The sequence below is a fragment of the Pleurodeles waltl genome, chromosome 3_1, assembly GCF_031143425.1.
Source record: "Pleurodeles waltl isolate 20211129_DDA chromosome 3_1, aPleWal1.hap1.20221129, whole genome shotgun sequence".
Taxonomy (NCBI): domain Eukaryota; kingdom Metazoa; phylum Chordata; class Amphibia; order Caudata; family Salamandridae; genus Pleurodeles; species Pleurodeles waltl.
Window position 1 is genome coordinate 1,626,461,456 of NC_090440.1, and position 16,416 is coordinate 1,626,477,871.

Here is a 16,416-nt window from a genome sequence, read left to right on the forward strand (position 1 = left end):
TGAGGAATTCCACAGAAGGGGGTAGGTGTAATCCCTCTGAGCTTCTATATTGACACCTGCTGTACAGTCCACTCACCCTCGTCAGTGAAGAGTGGGAAGCAACCTCATAATCTCCACAGAAGGATGCAGTGGATTATGTGATTGGCCTCAAAAGACAGTTGGCGCAATAGATGAACCGGGCAAAGGAAAGCATTAAGGCCAGCCAAGCTCTGATAAAGGAATGGTACCACCAGAAAGCTACCCTGACTGGGTATCAGGAAGGTCAACAGCTAAAGCCTATGTGTCCCAGTGCTTTGGGGGACAAATAGCATGGGCTATACAAGGTAGTTCAGAAGGTTTCCAAGGTTACCAGTTCAGTGGACACAGGTGCCACAAGGGAAACCAAGAGGGTGTTCGATGTGAACTTGCTGAGCCTTACCTATGGAGAGATTCCACAGTGAATGACATATATGGCAGAGGAAGTGGAGGAATGCAGTGAGCATCTTACTGACTTACTGCATAGTGACATAAAGAATGGAACTATGGAAGAGGTTCAGCTAGCCAATGAGTACGCGTAAACAAAAAATACTTCTCAATGCACTGATGTAATCTGATGTACTAAGGTGAAACAGTTCTGCAAATTAATGAAATACACTTTTGGAACTTTGAAGAGACATTATCATATTTTCACACATTTGTTGCAAGAGGTGGACTTCCTTTCTGTAACTTCAATTAATCTGTAAATAATGATTGCACATGTATGTAACTTCTCAGAAAGAAGGTGAAGAAACAGAGATTTCACAGAAATTTAAATGCCAACTTTGCAACCAAATTTGTGCACACTATCCAAACCATTATGCCATTCTGGTAGACATCTGTGCAACTTACATTGCCAGCTAAACCATTTAGCTCCAGGTGAGATGAGCTGGAAGGAAAAACAATCCCATGACGTACCTTTATCACCTCGGGGGGAACCTCCAAATACAAGATCAGACTTCAGTCTAACCAAGGAGAGGGCCCATTAAAAGTCACACAGTCTTGGCACAGTGCACTCAAGTATTTCAGTGTCTCTTCCTTCCATTCTGCTGTCAAGCTGCGGTAAATTAGTCTGGTAAACTATAATACCCTGCTACAGCAGATTACAACTTCAAGTCCATTCCTAAATAACCGTTCAGGTGCAACCACCAATAAACCAAAAGGCTGGTTTAGTTTGGTTATTAATAGGTTTTCAGAATACTAAGCCAAACAACCCGACTCTAATGCATACTCACCTACAGATATAGCATTGCCCTGACTACACTTTTAAAAGGGAATAGGGTTTGAGGAGTGATATTCTTACTTTAACATAAAAAATAGCATATTTCCTATATAAATGGATACTCCACACTACATCCTAACACACGATTTTCTGTAAACTGAACATGAATTCCAGGCGTGAACTAATACAGACCTGCTGTGGTTGATGTATTTAGTGGCCTCATATTAAAGCAAACCGAAAATACAAAATATTGTAAATTTTACAAGTTGTCTTGATAATATAAAATCCTCAGCCACAGTTATGGGTTGAAGTAGGATATTACGACAAAACAGGTGACTAAGTCAGTCTAAGAAAAATGAGCATTTGCAAAGCCAGTAGTCCTGGCTTTAAGAGCTAACACAGGCAAGCACAAATGCTGTTTGAATGTGCTGATACATAAATGCATTTCAGCAAATGAAAGCCACACCCTTTGGCTTTGCCAGTGATAGAAAATAAAACATAAAAAATTGATTGTCTTCTGTGTAAAATGCATGTGAGAGATAAAAAATTAAATGTGATAAACAATGTGATGGTTGAGTGTACTGTTCAGATGCAAAATAGCCCCTCAAGCATTCCAATGGAAGTGCTTTCTAGGAGGTGGAATGATACCCAAACAGCCAATACTATGAAGTGAACAAAAGTATTTCTATGGGTAGAGCCGAAGGCCACTTTATGTATATTTTAAAGAAGAACTAGTAGCAATAGGTCCTGGAGACAAGACAGACCTTAAAAGAGAAATTAGCAGTAAAATACACAGAAAGAACAGGCGTAAATCTTTTCAACCGTGTTCAACTGACTTGCATTTTACCGATGAATGCTGATGATGGAGATGTACTCCACCGCTATAATAGCACAGAGACACACTGGTGAGATTTTAAAATCCTAGTTTTACCAATGGCATATCAGTCTGTAAACCTAAAAAAAGCAAAACACAGTATTGTGCATTTAAATATTTCAGTGCTCTGTGGTAAAAGCTCCCTTTTCGGACGTCAATCTTCCAGTCGCATTGACAGTGTGTCATAGGTCCTAGTGCAAGGAAAAAAATGGTCCCTCTGGCTGCTGTTTGAATTATAAAAGCCAGCAATAATCAGGGTTCAGTGTGACTTTCAGACCTCTGGGCCCAGGCACCATTGCACCTGCTTCACCAATGGAAGCTGCGTCTTTGAAACCTCCTATTTAAAAATGGATCTGAAAAAAACAGACTTCCGATATGTTGATAGTTCGCGAGTCCTAGGGTTTGCAGATCAGAAATTCTATCTGTTTTTTTTTGGGATGTCTAGAAAGTCCTACAATCAGATAGGCGTCATTAGAAGAGCAGAATCTGGCACATCTCTAAGTTGATTAGATCTAGAACATAAGATATTCACGGATGATATTTTGATGTCTCTCTTGAAGTTTATTGCATTTTAGCAGGTGTAAATTAACTTTTCAAATAAATATTTTTTGCAGCTCCTCGAGAAACTAAAAAAATCTGCAGAGAGCTTGACAGAAAAGGACGAGAACTATTACAGGGAGAATATCGAAGGTCTTGCAGCCAGGTTAAAATGGGAAACATCGCTGGAGAACTGGTACCAGGCAAGTACCTTAGAATAAGGAAGTATCTGCTCTGAGCACAGACAATGCCTTCTAGCAAGCATTAGATTCATGGGGGCTTATTTACAAGCCCCTTGTGGTGCTTCACTTTTTCCCATATAGAAAGTGATGCACCGGCAGAGCAAGGTGCTTGTAAGTAAGCCCCTTGGTGCTTTATCGTGAGTAACTCTTAGGTTGCTCTGTTCAATATAGTGCTAAATCAACAGTGAAAATCCATATGTGACTCACTTCTGCATGGGATATCCAACACACAAAGAGCACACTATGGGCGGCCCCTCTGCTATGGTGGAGGAGCATCGCCCCGCTGCTGAAAGGCAGAGAAAAGCAGAAAAATAAAATGTTAAAAGTATTTTATTATCATTGTATTTTTCTGCAAACTGTAGGCCAGGGCCAGCACCCTCTCCGTTAGCAGGGAGGAGAAGTGCTAGGTGCACTCTAAGGGGGTCATTCCAACCCTGGCGGTCATCGACCGCCAGGGTGGATGCCCACGGAAGCACCGCCAACAGGCTGGCGGTGCTTCCCTGCCCATTCTGACCGCGGCGGTAAAGCCGCGGTCAGAAAAGGGAATCCGGCGGTTTCCCGCCGGATTTCCCCTGTCTGGGCTGAATCTCCATGGCGGCGCTGCAAGCAGCGCCGCCATGGAGATTCCGACCCCCTTCCCGCCACCCTGTTTCTGGCGGTTTTTACCGCCAGGAACAGGATGGCGGGAACGGGTGTCTTGGGGCCCCTGGGGGCCCCTGCACTGCCCATGCCACTGGCATGGGCAGTGCAGGGGCCCCCTAACAGGGCCCCAGCATGATTTTCACTGTCTGCTTAGCAGACAGTGAAAATCGCGACGGGTGCAACTGCACCCGTCGCACCCCTGCAACACCGCCGGCTCCATTCAGAGCCGGCTTCTGGGTTGCAGGGCCTTTCCCGCTGGGCCAGCGGGCGACCAAATGGCGGTGACTGCCGCCCGCCGCGGTCAGAATGACCGCCTAAGTGTGCATATCAGTTTGGCCAGCTCACTCATGCTGGTCTAGCAGTCATACGAACTTAGACTTCTCCACCCGAGCTGTATTTCACAGCTCAGGTGGAGACCAAGAGCAGGCTTTTACTCCCTAACTGAGCAGCATTTCAGACCACTCAGGCCAATCCTGGTGCTTCTCTCATGCTGGGTAACAGCGTCAGGATTGGGCGGGAAGGGGAGCAACAAAAGCAGAACCGAGGCAGCGAGGAACACTGAGGCGGTGACCATCAGTAGCAGGTAAGTATATTTTTTCTTTATCATTATTATTCCCCACCGCTCCACGTGCTGCCCCTCTGACCATTCCTGGCCGCAGCTGCCACCGGAGCATACTCAGGTATATCAGTTCCCAACACAGTGCACACACAGGACACAGATGTATTGCTACTTTACACACACAGACCAGAGCACACAACACATACAACACATAGAAACTTGAGAAGTGAAATACCATCGGTTGTATTTGTATTTAAAGGAACTATTGGTTTATTGCCACTTACTGCACTCTTTTAAAGGAACTATTAAGTAAAATGGTTTTTACTACACCCTTCTTTGATTAATTAGCTTGCTAGTTGAAACCTTAACAATCATATTGTTGCTTGCCACTATAGAAGGGATAGAATGACAATTGTGCTACAAACAAATTCCACCTTCTAGCACCATATTGGCTGTCTCTGATAAACTTTCATTACAACATGGCTACAATCCACACAGCCTCAAGACTGGACAAATCTCACCTGTCTTTCTGCCTACGCCAGTCCTAAAAGGACCCCTTCCCCTTTGTGATTGGATTACCACCTCCTTCAAGGAGTCGGTAAAATATGAACATTTTGCAACCGAAATTTGGTTGCAAAACATTCATAAATCCCATTCAGATTCTGTATTTGGAAAGGATGCCCTAAATGCACCTCTTCCAAATACTGAATCACAAACACAAATTGCGATTCGGTAACATGTTACCAAATCACAGTTTGTGTTGTGTACATACCTAACAGTATTTTTGAAGTCCAAAAATGCCGATGTGCTTCATACATGTGGCCCGTAGTCTCAAATGATCAACTAAGAACTGCTGCTTAAGCTTTGGTTATCTCCAGGGTGGATGCAGGCAATGGCTTAATAATTGGACAGCCAATCAACACCTTTTTACCTATCAAAGCAGTCATGCATTCCACAGTGAGATTGATGATTGATTAGGGAAATATGACCACATTTACCCAATTTTGAATTATCTTCACTGGCTTCATCTAGAAGCAAGAATCATATTCAAACTCTGCTGAAACACTCCACCAAGGGCCTCTCTGTGTTTTGCTGCACCAGTGTAGCAAAGCGCCACAATATCGTGAACATGTTTTGGATCCAGGGCAGTGGAGTGACAATCGTTCATTTTGTTCGAACCCATTGTGAGAATACTGTGTGAATGCACTCAGAGGATCCAGTGTGACCTCTGGAATATAATTACATACAATGTGCATTCCAAATATTGCTTCAGCAAAATGTGTGTGTGTGTGTGTGTGTGTGCATGCGTGTGTGTGGTGTGAGCAGAGCAGTTAACATTGTGGGAGTACTTTGCGTTCAGGCAGGGTCACTAATCAATGTGAGTTGTGTAATGATTGCAGTGTGAGCATTAGAATGTTAATAGATTGGTAGGAGTGGTACAGTAAAAGTGCTACATGAGCTATGAGGACATTGTTGATGGAACATGAACATGGCAATGTGATTATAGTGGAGGAAGTGAAGTGTGTGACGTACTGTGAAAACATCACCCCCAAATATGTGGTGATTAATAAAGACCACCTTCCCTGCCAGCAAATCAAGTTGATTATAATTTGCACGCCTGTATAATTCTCCTTTGCAACTCCATAAACACATACTCACGTACATCTAAACATGTACCAGCAGCGCAGAAGATTCCAGTGATAACCCGTCCTTCTATGTCAATTTATACACATTAGGACTCGTTTTAGGCCGATGAATCTTTTAACCCAGTGGTGAGACACCGTAGAATGAGATAACTAATCAAAATGTCAAGCAATATATCAATGATATTATCAACACATATCATCACAATATATTTCACTTTAGACATTGATTAAACTATTGGCGCGACCATGACCTTTCAGTCATGAATAACCACACCTCTATTGGAGTTTTGTGAATTTTATTCCCTATTGATTACAGTCTAATAGTAAAAGTATTAATCTCACAACCAAGAAGCAAAAGAGCATAGTCACAATGCGGCAACTATGATAAGATTTCAACAATGCAAAGATCACAAACATAAGATACCAATGTAAAGGTAAACAAATCAGAATGCATAGAACCTCATATATGTCTTAGTTCAGCATAGCACAACGTCAGTCACGTCAGTTACATCAGTCAAGGTGAATGCCTCATCTAGCCACTAATTAACATCAGCATGTTGGGCTTCATGCAAAACAATTTAGGACACTAATTTAGAAAACATCTAACTAAGGTCTCTATCCAAAAATACAGCAGTTGGTACCTAGAAAGGAAAAGCGAATAGACAAATTACAAGAGCAACTGTCATAATTACCCTCCTCAGAATGAGTCAGCATACAGGATCAGTCTTCGTCTTCAGGACATCAGTTGAATCGCCGTCAGTCTATCTAGTCTAACGGCAGGGACACTTCCCTCATAAGGAAGAAAGTGTAATAGGGCGACTAAGGGTGAGGATGGTTTTATTAAGTCTCAAGTCACCAAACAGAGTGACAGAGTTTCTGGATGCAATCAATATCATTCCCTACCTAGTTCTCTCAAGTCTCCTGTGTCATGGGTTTTTATCCCCTTTTGATAATACCTTCCCCCAAAATTTTATTGGACAGTCACTACACCCCACTATCTTCAACCTATCAAATTATACATTAAGTAATGCACTTGTCATTTCATGATAGTTCATAACACTTTGATTGGTCTTCATAATTGATGTTTTTCGTAGGTGGCACATCGGGGGTTACTTCATTCTCTGGCACGTTCTTCGAGTCAAAAGTTCTCCTCTGCATGGTCGAGTGTCCTTGAACGTTTCAATAAATGTTGCAAAAAGTATAAAACGTATACTAAAGCAGCTAGCATGCGAGTGAGAAAATTTCTCACTTGCAACAATAAACAAAGAAAAAGAACACATACTGGGTCATGGCCTTTTACGAGTCAGCACACTGGAGAAACAGAAAAATATGCTTTAATATGAGAGTTACACAGCTAGTTTTCGACTCATGCTAACTTAAGGCTTATGGATGCTAATAAATGCAATCTTCGTAGATGTTAACGTATTCAATTAATCATAGTGCAAGCAATTATTTCTTACAGTCGACATTAGTTTATGCATACAATAATTCTTCATGTTTATAGGTATGTTAGAATACATTTCAAATGAATAATATTTTATAACTATTAATGCAGCTTTGTTAAATGTAAGCATTTCACATCTAAATATGTAATAATTAAACTACGCTCTCTCAGTCCCTCTCGTCATCACACAATTTTCTTTGATCTTTTTATTTTAAATTTTTCACTTTGCGCATAATACGCATTTCAACATCTTGCCCTTTATGTGAGCTTTCACATATTTCTTAGAACATTTTCTCTCTTTCAGTTATTTCATTTCTTCTGGTTCTTTTAGTCCAATTTCTCTTTATTTTGTCATTAATTTTACATGCTCCCCATAATCCTAATAGGCAAATCAAAACAATTAATAGACCCATTAATATTTTTGCAAGTACTCCATTCCAAATGTTGGTAAACCAGCTTCCCACTCGAGCAATTCCTTTCCCAAATTTCTCCCAAACACCAGGTCCTTTCAGATCCTTTAAGTCTGTACTATCTCTAGTAAGGTTAGTAAGCATGCTTCTAATTTTCTTACTGTTATCTGGTATAAATGAGCAACAATGACGCTCATTAAGCATTTTGCAGACACCTCCACTCTTTGCTAAAAGAATGTCTAAAGCAAGCCGATTTTGAAGAGTCATAGCTCTTTCTGCAGCAACTTCAGTATCCATCAGGAGTATAGCTCCTGTAAAATTTGTCAACATGTTATCCACTATAGTAGACAACTTTTGAATTTTCATAGAATTCAAGATAACCCCTACTGATGGGATTATAGCTCCAAATACATCACCAATGACAGCCGCCACTGATTCTCGTTTTTGTCTAGAATGTTGCAATTCGGACGTTTTAGGTATTTGTTTTAAGTCATCAATCTGGTATATCTTTGGGAATACTATTCCAAAATAACATGTCCCATACCATCCCTTAGGGAGATGGTAATATGCATTTAGTCCACAGATATAATAGATTCCAGGGATCGCTGGATCTTGTCCATTTAACATAAAGGTCCATTTACTCTGAAACAAAAACACATGTCTGCATTCACTCGTACCCACAAACATATTATCTTGATCAGATTTTGGCCTATATACACAGAGCCTTACTACGTGTAATGCATCTATAGCTAATTTGCCTTGCGTTTTGATTGCAGTGTAAGCATAATCATTTGCATAAGTACCTTTTTCTAATCCTTTTTCTAACCTTTCTTTTAACACTTTGCGTCTATCATCTGTGTGATCTAAAAAACTCTTTTCTACAGGCGACAGTAAGCAAGTCAAATTGTTGCGATGTGCATAAGCAGTTCCAAATGTAAGTGTTGGCTCAAAGAATCCTCTAACTATTTTTATATCATGCTCTTTTGCTAATCTATTTAGAAATTCAATCACAGGCACAAAAGAAAACACAACATCCAAGTTTGAATAAAAGTATTGCACATGCTCTTGATTATAGAATCTTGTTAATAGCAAGCTGCAACTAATTCCATAAGTAAGAGGGAGGCTATGATAGGTAACTCCCTCCTGCACAGATGAAGGAATTTTAGTACATACATAACAATCTTTCGCATCCATGGTTTCCACATACTCATTTGATAAGCGATAGAAGACATTAGTAGATAGTTCTCCCTTTGCATTAGTCCCTTCATGCATATGTCTTGCATCTTGCTCAAATCTCTCCCACGGTGTTAGTTTAGTAGTAGTAGTCTCAGGTTTTGAAGTTGCGTTAATAGTTTCTTTCTCTCTCCACGGCATTCCCACAATCACTCCCACAATCATTACTGCACATACAACACCTATTATAAGGCCTAACCAACCACACACCTTACTCCCTTTGTTACTATTTCTATTGTAAGCCACGTTTGTATAGAATCAGTATAGCAGATCAACAATCAACTTGATGATAAACTCTTTGCGTATATTACAGCGTCTCCACTCACTCCAGGACCCCCCTTTTGTCGATTCCGGTTAGCAGCTTGTCGTAATCAGGTTTCTTTAAAAGTCAAGTTCGGTTTTAGTGTCACTTCCAGTAGTTTCTACAGTTTCTTTCTTTTCAGCTTTCTTTTCAGCTTTCACGAATTCATTTTTAGCCGAGTTTCCCTTTGAATATCTTCAGGTACCGTAGTATTGGCCTGGTACTTCTCGATCAAAACAAAATGCTAAGAATTCTTGTTGCCATTCAGAGGTTGTAGCATATGACCATTCAGGACCTGTATATCTCTTGTTCGCTATTCTTTTTCTTTTTAACCTTCGTTCACCTTGTTGTTCTCCTTCCCTCAGATCATCTGCTTGTGAGGTATCACTTTCTTCTATTATTGTGTCATTCGATACCTCTCTTATTTTAGGATGTGACTTGTCTGGCCAATTATCGCCTCTATGTGTCTTGGTTCGATGTTTTCCTTCAGGACGTTGGACAGCACCCTCCTGGCCAGCGACTGGTTTGGAAGACTCTGACACAGTTCGATTTGTGTTTACAGTTTCCCCTTCTTTCTCCTTTTCTGGTTCTTTGTTGGGTTCAGATTCTGACCCGTACTCGTCTACTTCTGGGAGAACCTCTCCTTGGCTTAGTTCTCCTGCTGCCTCGACTGAGATAGGCACTCTGTCACCTCTCTCGAACTCATTGACAGTTTGAGGGATGAGGCTGTTCTCAGTGGGCTCTCCGATAGTCTCCGTTTCTTCTTGACTGTTCTCTGACCCTGAGACCTCTCTTCCTGAAGTCGCTGTGCCAGAAACGTCAAGTTCCTCTTTAACCGGACACGTTACCTTTTTTGTATGACTGGCATGTATCCAGTTGGGAACTTCTGCACATTTCACAGCAGTGGTAGTCGTCAATATTACTTGATACGGCCCCTTCCAACGCGGCTCAAGACACGATTTTCTCACGTGTTTCTTGACAACCACCCAATCACCAGCTTGCAGAGAGTCACCTGGATCGCCAATCGGTGGCAACGTGTTAGCTTCCACCTGGTGAGAAAAAGAGCGAATTACATCAGCCAAACCTTTGCAGTAATCCAACACCATATCATCTGTAATATTCACTAGTGCATTTGTAGGTACTGCTGGTAATCTCATAGCTCTGTCCATGAGGATTTCGTGGGGAGATAATCCAGTCTTCTTGTCTGGGGTATTTCTCATAGTCATCAGCACTAGAAGTAAGGCGTCTGGCCACTTCATGTTTGTAGCTGCACACATTTTTGCCATTCTTGATTTTAAAGTACCATTCATCTGTTCAACTAGTCCTGATGCTTCAGGGCTATAGCTACAATGCAGCTTTTGTTCAATGTTGAGTGCGGCACACAGAAGTTTAATCACCTCATTGTCGAAGTGTCTCCCCCTATCTGATTCTATAGAAACCGGAAACCCGAATCTTGGTATCAGCTCCCTGAGTAGTAGTTTTGCAACTGTGAGACTGTCATTCCTACGTGTGGGATATGCCTCAATCCAATGACTGAAAACACACACAATCACCAACACGTACTTCAATCCTCCACAAACAGGCATTTCGATAAAATCCATTTGCATTTTGTTGAATGGACCTCCAGCTCTCCCAATGTGGCTCAAAGTTACCACAGTTCCTTTTCCAGCATTCATCTGTTGAAAGATGACGCACCTGTGGCAAGTGATTTCTGCGGCATGTCTGAATTTTGGATTGAACCAATCAATCTTAAAGGACCTGATCATGGCATCTCTTCCCAAATGTGCCTGGCCATGATAGAGCCGGGCAAACTGTGATAAAAGACTATTTGGCAGAACCAATTTTCCCTCTTCTGAAACCCATAGATCATCTGCTCTTTGTACACATTGCATTCTCTGCCAGGAGCGTTTTTCTTCTTTGCTAGCACGACTTTGTAATGTTTTCAGTTCGTCTAAGGTATCAACCACTCGTAATGCTAGACTTAAACTTGTGTTGTTTTCAGTTTGTGGTAACAATTCCCACTGCTCTTTAAACGATATACAGTTCAATGCACAAAATCTTGCGACTTGATCTGCATAGCCGTTTCCCATAGACACAAAATCTTGTGATCTGATGTGAGCACTGCACTTCACCACGGCAACTTCGAGAGGTAACTGAATCGCATGTAACAAATCTCTTATTTGTTCACTGTTTTTCACAGGAGGACCAGAGGAGGTAATGAAACCCCTCTGTGACCAGAGTTGGCCAAAATCATGCACAATTCCAAATCCATATCTGCTGTCAGTATAGATAGTGACTTTCAAATTTACAGCTGCGTGGCATGCCTTAGTAAGAGCGATTAATTCTGCCACTTGTGCAGAAGACACTTTCTCGAGCCAGGAGGTTTCGACAATGCCAGTTATGGTACATACTGTGTAACCGGCTCTCAATGTTCCTGCTGAATCTCTTAGACAGGACCCATTAACAAACATAATGCAATCATTTTCTTTTAACTGGGTATCCTGTATGTCTGGGCGAGGTTTGGTACAGAGTTCAGTCACTTCAAGACAATCATGTTCAAATTCTTCCCCATCTTTGATTTCAGTATTTTCATTGGGAAGTAAGGTTGCCGGGTTCAGCACAGTGCATCTCTTCAGTGTGACATTTGGTGACCCCAGTATGATCGTCTCATATCTAGTGAGACCTGCATTTGTCATGTGTTGTGTCTTAGTTCGTGTCAACAGAATTTCAACTGAATGTGGAACCATTACTGTCAGAGGGTATCCCATGACTATGCCTTCACATTGTGAAAGGCTTTGACCAACTGCTGCAACTGCCCGCAAACAACCCGGTAAGGCTGCTGCGACAGGGTCCAAAGTAGCTGAAAAATATGCTACAGGGCGATTTGCATCTCCGTGGACCTGTGTTAAAACAGACAAAGAACAAGCATCACGCTCATGACAAAACAACAGAAAAGGTTTCTCATAGTCAGGCATTCCCAATGCTGGTGCCCTGCACATGCAATCTTTTAATTCTACGAATGATTCAAGCTCCTCTTTTGTCAAAGTTATAGTATATGGCTCATCCTTGACTTCTTTTCCTGTCAATTTTATTAAAGGCTTTGAGATGATTGAGAAGTTGGGTATCCACTGACGACAATAGCCCACCATTCCCAAAAACATCCTGACATCTCTTTTTGTTGTTGGGGGATTCATTTGCAAAACAGCTGTTATTCTTTCCTTTGATATTCTTCGGGACCCTTTCTCAATCAAATGTCCCAAGTATTTCACTTCTTTCTGACAGTATTGTAACTTTCTGGGTGACACCTTGTGTCCATTCTTTCCCAGATTATTCAATAATGCGATGGTATCGTATTTACAACTGTCTCTGGTTTTGGATGCAATTAGCAAATCATCAATGTACTGCACAAGAGTTGAATTAAAAGGCAGCACAAGAGGTTCCAAATCCTTCTTCAATATCTGATTGAAGATGGATGGTGACTCTGAGAACCCTTGAGGAATTCTGCACCAACTGTACACCTTGTCCAAAAATTTGAAACTGAACAAAAATTGGCTGTCCTCATGAAGAGGTATCGAGAAGAATGTTTGTGATAGGTCTACCACAGTAAACCATTCAGCATTCAGCATCACAAGGAACCTGGAACATTATTACCGCCGGGTTAGGTACCACAGGGCAGCATTTTATCACAATTTCATTTATTTTCCTCAAATCCTGCACAATTCGAACTTTTCCACAGGGCTTCATTAAACCCATTATGGGAGAGTTACACGGACTGCTCAAGACTTCTTTCAGGACTCCCTGTCTGAGAAAATCTGCAATTATTTGTGACACCTCAATGAGGACGTCTTGGGTCATGTGGTATTGTGACACTTGTGGGGACACTGCATTCGGTTATATCTGAACTTTGACTGGTTCTACTCCTTTAATCAATCCTACTTCTTTCCCAGTCAAATCCCACACTTTCTCTGTCACTGTCCCTTGTAATTCAACAGGTAAGTCAATCAAAGTATGCGTTGGAAACAAAGTAATCAAAGGATTGTCTTCATTTGTTCCCGCTTATTCCTCTATGAAATGACTCTCATCTCCCTCATCGTCGCTGTTTGTCTGTACCTCAATTCCATCATTGGAACAGGTAATCGAACATTTTGTCTTACACAGTAAGTCCCTTCCTAGTAAGGATACTGGACTTGACTTGAAGCGCATACAACAAATCCATGCAGCCCTTGAAAGTTGCCAATTTCAGCTTGCACCGGATCAGTAATCGGATTAGTAAGATACTGATTTGCCACACCAGCCACTCGTATAGTACGCCCTGAGAGAGGTAATCTTGGGACTTCTGCACTTCGAACTGTAGAGCGTGTAGCTCCTGTGTCGACCAAAAATGAAACCTTATAGCCCATTACTTTTCCCTCTACGTATGGGCCTCTCTGATCCACCTCTAGGGATGCTGCAAGCCTGCACTCTTCACTGTCTGAGCTGTCATCTGACCAATCCTCATTCATGCCATTTTCACCTCGTAATGGGAATTGTTGCACAGTATTATTTTGATTTGTTACCTGGCCTGTGAGCTGCTGAGGAAGCATCACCTGTTGCTGTCCCATCGGAGCCATTGGTAATTGCATTTGCTGTCTAGGCACCATAGGAATCTGCTGCTGCACTGGTTGCATTTGTACTGACTGAAAACGCTGCATTTGATTTGCATCTGCTGCATGGGCTGTACCCCTTGCATTTGTACCAAATTATTCTGAAAATTTGGGTTTTGATGTCTCACTTTTGGACCTCGTGAATTTTGTAATGTACCAACATTAGTGCTCTGCTGAACTGCACCATCCTGCACCATATTCGGGCACTCCTGTTTCTAGTGCCCCACGCCCCCGCACGCATGACATGGTGACATCCTTTTTACTCCTTGAACATCATTTTGAACAACAACATTATTTATGTCCAAACCACGGTTCACAAACCCTCGACCTCGGCCTCTCGGCTGTGCCTGAAACACACCATTCATTTGCGGTTGTTGTTGTTGTATCATCTGCTGAACTCCATTTCCCTGTATTCCAGCCTGTGCAGCCCTTATCTGCATCACCATCACCTTTTCCTTCAACTTTTTCTGCTTCAACTTAATCTCATCACTACAGTATTTTGCATACTGCAACACCTCATCAATCGGTTTAGCTTGCCAACAAATCAAATGATTCTTAATCATTTGGCTAACCTCTGGTCTCAACCCTTCAACGAATCTAAACACAAGGTGATTCATGTCCTTCGGTTCGATAGTCTCAGTACCACTGTAATGTTTGAATGCTTTCAATAATCTCTCGTAATAAGCATGTATTGACTCCTTAACCTCTTGAGAGGTCCGGTCGATTTTCTGCCAATCGGTCACCTTCGGCGACACCTTTTGTTTCAAGAACTCAATTACTTTATGATAATATTTCATCACCTCTTCTGAAGGTGCTCCAGTCACACAAATCAGGCGGAACAATGATCTCAAATAAAGTATTCAAGTCTTCCCAGAGACACTTTGCAAGTTTCACGAACCTGTCCGTTTGTTGATACCACTCGATCGGCTTCTCTCTTAATCTAAGATAATCGTTCGTAAAAGATCAAATATCTCCTCTAGACCACGGCACATGTACTAAAACACCACCAGCTGTCTCTCTCATAGGTAATATTTTTACCGATCCCAGGTCAGGTGACGTCCTAACTTCATTGGACCCTGGACTGTCTCCCTTTCCCTGATCTCTTTTCTTTGCCCATCGGCCTTCCCATTTCTCCAATGCACCCCAAATTTGTGCACTTTGCAACAGTTCTCTCAGATGTGCCTTCATGCCTGCAGATCTCATGTGTTCAAAATCTTTTGAGTCAAAATCTAGTCTGTAACTCCTTTTCAAATGCTTAGTGTTTCCGATATCAATATTGTATTTGTCTGCCAAGTTCGCTAATCTCTGATGTACTTTGCCTACCTCTTTGGTAATCTTGGGGCATAAGTACCTCAATTCTGCCTCAGTGTATGATTCCAACCTATTTACTCCCATTGTTCCTTCCACTAACTCAGCAGCTTCTGCCCCTAGTCGTACAAAATTCAAGTATTCATCTTGTTTTTCTTTCTCAGGTTCAATGGTAGTCATTGCAGTCTTTTGTGAGGTATAAGTTTTCTCTAACCACTCATTTAACTGCTGTACCGTAAAACCCTGCAGTGAAATATTCCCTGCATGTATCATTGGGGTGTGTGAGGTATTTGTACTCTTGGTTTGGGGAGTTAAAACTCCCAACCCTGCTTGACGCATCGCTTCGAGAGGTGCCCCCACTGGACTAAGGTCCATTAACCCGTTCTGTGCCCAGGACGTAATGGTTACGTCCTGAGGCACAGTGCTGCTGTGCCCAGGACGTAACCATTACGTCCTGTGCACAGAGCCCAGAGGGAGCGCTAGCGCTCCCTCTGTGGGGTTCCCTCCCACCCCCCCAAGTCAGGGATGGAAGGGGAAGACCTTCCCCTTCCACCCCTGACCACCCCAACCCCGCCTGTGACGTCAGCGCGCGAGGGCGCGTTGATTAGTCACAGGGTCTCCCCCATCGCCCTGGAAGCTCTGCTTCCAGCGCGATTGAAAGAGAAATGCAAAGCATTTCTCTTTCAATCCCATGGGGGAGGCCCGGAGGGGCTTCAAAGGGAAGGAAATGTATTTCCTTCCCTTTGAAGTCTCTCACAGGGTTTCAAAAGCCGGATTGCTTGCAATCCGGCTTTTGAAACCCCACTAGACACCAGGGATTTTTTTTTTTTTTTACTGAAACTGTCAAAAGGGAGCGACCCCTTGGGCAAGGGTCACTCCCAGGGAGGGCATTTTTTTGGGAAGGCCTTTTCTGCCCCCCTGGGGGCAGAAACCTCTGGCACCAGGGATCTTTTTTTTTTTTTCTTTTTGTTATGTTTTCTTTTTTTTTTTAGCTGGGGAGCGACCCCTTAGGCAAGGGTCGCTCCCCTAGGGGGCAAATTATATTTAGGCCAATCTGCCCCCAAGGGGGGCAGAAACCATTAGACACCAGGGAGGTTTTTTTTTTTGCGTGAATTTCACGCAAGGGGAGCGACCCCTTAGGCAAGGGTCGCTCCCTGGGGGGGGGGGGAATTATTTTAGGCCATTTCTGCCCCCCTGGGGGGTAGATCAGCCTGTTTTGATTAGGCTGATCTGCCCCCAAGGGAGGCAGAAACCACTAGGCACCAGGGATTTTTTGTTTTTTTTTGTTTTACAGATGGGGAGCGACCCCTTCGACAAGGGTCGCTCCCCTGGAGGGGCAA

At 42.5% G+C, this 16,416-nt stretch overlaps 1 protein-coding gene across 1 annotated transcript in view; it reads left to right on the forward strand.

Moving 5' to 3' along the window:
• NOSTRIN (nitric oxide synthase trafficking) overlaps positions 1 to 16,416 on the forward strand; it is a 554,795-nt gene that overhangs the window by 204,798 nt on the left and 333,581 nt on the right. Inside the window, exon 8 of the mRNA XM_069221364.1 lies at positions 2,726 to 2,851. Within this exon, the coding sequence (XP_069077465.1) occupies positions 2,726 to 2,851 (126 nt within the window). The remainder of the gene's footprint in view (positions 1 to 2,725; positions 2,852 to 16,416) is intronic.